This window comes from Myotis davidii, unplaced genomic scaffold, assembly GCF_000327345.1.
Source record: "Myotis davidii unplaced genomic scaffold, ASM32734v1 scaffold1320, whole genome shotgun sequence".
In the NCBI taxonomy this organism is placed as follows: domain Eukaryota; kingdom Metazoa; phylum Chordata; class Mammalia; order Chiroptera; family Vespertilionidae; genus Myotis; species Myotis davidii.
In genome coordinates, this window is record NW_006291820.1 from 76,905 (window position 1) to 79,255 (window position 2,351).

The 2,351-nt window shown below is 59.0% G+C and overlaps 1 protein-coding gene across 1 annotated transcript in view; it reads left to right on the forward strand.

Annotated features, from left to right (window-relative positions):
- Positions 1 to 366: 366 nt before the first annotated feature.
- FAM20C (family with sequence similarity 20 member C) overlaps positions 367 to 2,351 on the forward strand; it is a gene marked incomplete at its 5' end in the record, with an annotated part of 47,823 nt that continues 45,838 nt past the window's right edge. Inside the window, one exon of the mRNA XM_006765253.2 lies at positions 367 to 378. Within this exon, the coding sequence (XP_006765316.2) occupies positions 367 to 378 (12 nt within the window). The remainder of the gene's footprint in view (positions 379 to 2,351) is intronic.

The following is a 2,351-nucleotide window of genomic DNA, read 5'->3' on the forward strand; positions in this document are numbered from 1 at the left end:
CGCGACTGTGGGCATTGCCGTCCGTGCAGCCTGCCAAGATGACACCCTCTGGTCCAAGTTCAACAAGAAACCAGGGCACCCCTCCCCCCTCTTGCTCCCAACCATTGATCCCGGAGCCTCGGTTTAAATGGGACCATCTTGGGCCAGCACCCCTGCCTGCCCAGCCAAGGCAGGTCCCTTCCTCAGCCCACAAGTCTCCTTACCCACGTCCCCCAGCATCTGCTTCCCGGGCCCTCAGTTCGGGAGCTCAGAGGGGCTGCCCTGCACCCCGGCACCCACCCGCTTCCTTGAGAGCCAGGGAGAGGAGGAATGGAGGGGCCGCCTCACCCACAGGTGGCTGGGCCTCCAGGCACCAGGAGCACTTAGAACTGGCCGCACGTGTTTCTCCTGGGCAGGCCTGGCTCTGGGTCTGAGGAGCTTCACCCTTCAGGGCACCTGGGTCTAGTCAAGCCAGGACTGTCCCCCTGACCACCAGCTCTAGTCACAGAGCTCCCACTGCCAACAACCCCGAGGGTGGTTACAGCGCCATGGGGATGGGGGGTGCGGGGGGTGTGAAACGCTGCCCCTCCCCTGTCCCAGCCCCCACTCTCCCAGGTGGCAAGACATCCTGGGGCTGTGGCCTGGAGACTGTGAGGCTGGTGGTGGCAGGAAGTGAGGACAAGAGCACCTGCTCTGATTTCAGGAGGAAAGACGAGAGTAGGAAGCTGCCACCAAAGCCGCTGAGTCCGAAGGCTGCAGACCTGGCTGTGAACAGTCTGAGGGCCAAGGCGGGAGCACCACGGGGCGGCCTTAGCCCTCTCTGGTTCTGACATGACGGTTGGAAAGGCACTGGCTACACACACCTGCCCTGGCCTTGGGTGCTCCCAGACGAGCCTTCGGGGAGAACTGCTCAACCATGTCACACCTTGAGGTCTCTGGGGGACGCACCGAGGGGAGCCCTGGGCTGAGGCAACAGTTGGCCCATCTGGGTGAAGCGGTGGCCAGAGAGGAGCCCAGAGCTCAGCCTCCCAGCGGGTGTGTTCTCTCCTCTAAGAGGTGGCTCGGGAGGTGAGGAGGGGATAGGGTCATAAGCAGCAATATAGAGCCCTTGTCCCTCCGGCTCCTCAGGGACGCAGATTCTGTTGGGGGCACAAGGCAGGCTGCCGGGCCACAGGATGAAACTCCAGAAGACGTCCGCCGGTCCCAGACCTGGGAGTTCTTTGCAACACAACCCAGAAACTCAGAGAAACCTACCTCTGCCTGTGACCCAGATAGGAAAGCAGTTTCCTGCGAGCAGATTTACTACCCAAACCCATGACTTTAATCAGATGTTTCCCTTGAGAACGGATAACTCAATGTACTCACAGAGAACTTTGGTTCACCCCAGCGTTCCTCTGGAGACCCAGGCCCCTGGGTAGTGACCATGACTCAAGAACAGCATAAACGGAAGGTGTCCATTTCTCAAGAGACTCCTAGGTCTCCGTTTACAAAGTGTTTGCTCAGAGCACATAGGGATGAGTCCTGGCAAAGAGACCCGACCTTCCCAGGAGGGGACAGTCTGAGTAAGATGCCAGGCCAGTGACCAGACCCACTCCCCGAGCCAGAGAAATCAGCCTCCTTCAAAGTTGAGAAGGGGGCTAATGAAACCAGTACTGGGGTGCCTGAGGTGGCCCCCAGGGGGGCAGGTGAGGGGCTCTGTTAGGACGAGAGGAGCTCATGTCACCCACAGAGCAGGTTCTAGCACAGGGCACTTCTGTGCGCACGAACCCTGACCTTTCTTCAAGGTAAATGTTAGCTTCTGCGCGGCCGGCCAACAAAAACAGCAGCTGAGAGACATGCCCTTGGGAACCTCAGACACTTTAAACATATACTTGTGTCCAGCTTAGTGAGCACTTTGTTGCCTTTGATAACTATGATTTCTTTATCTTCTGGCAAACAAGGGCCAGGGACTTTTTATTTTTATTTCACAGAGTACAGGTTTCTCAGTGAATCCTTCTCCAGCAGCTGCCTGGCATGGTCCCCGTGGGCCCTGGGGGAAGGGCAGGCACCTAGGGGCAGGCTGAGGGCACCGCCTGCTCAGGTCTGTGTCCTAGACGAAGCCAGTGCCATGAGGATCTGTGAATGGGACACTCACGTTCTCTGGGGCCTGGGAGGGCTCAGAGGGAGCTGGGCCAGGAAAGCCCAGATTCTTGAAATGCAGGCTGTTCTCTTCGCCTCGCAGGCGGCACACTCCACTTCGCCATGGCGAGACTCGCCTGCCTCCCGAGTCAGAATCTACTTTCAGGGCTGGGCATTCCCAGTCTACAGGCCCGGGATCTGTCAAGGGCCCTCAGATCCCACAGCGCTGTAGGGGGTCCTCAGTGCCACCAAGC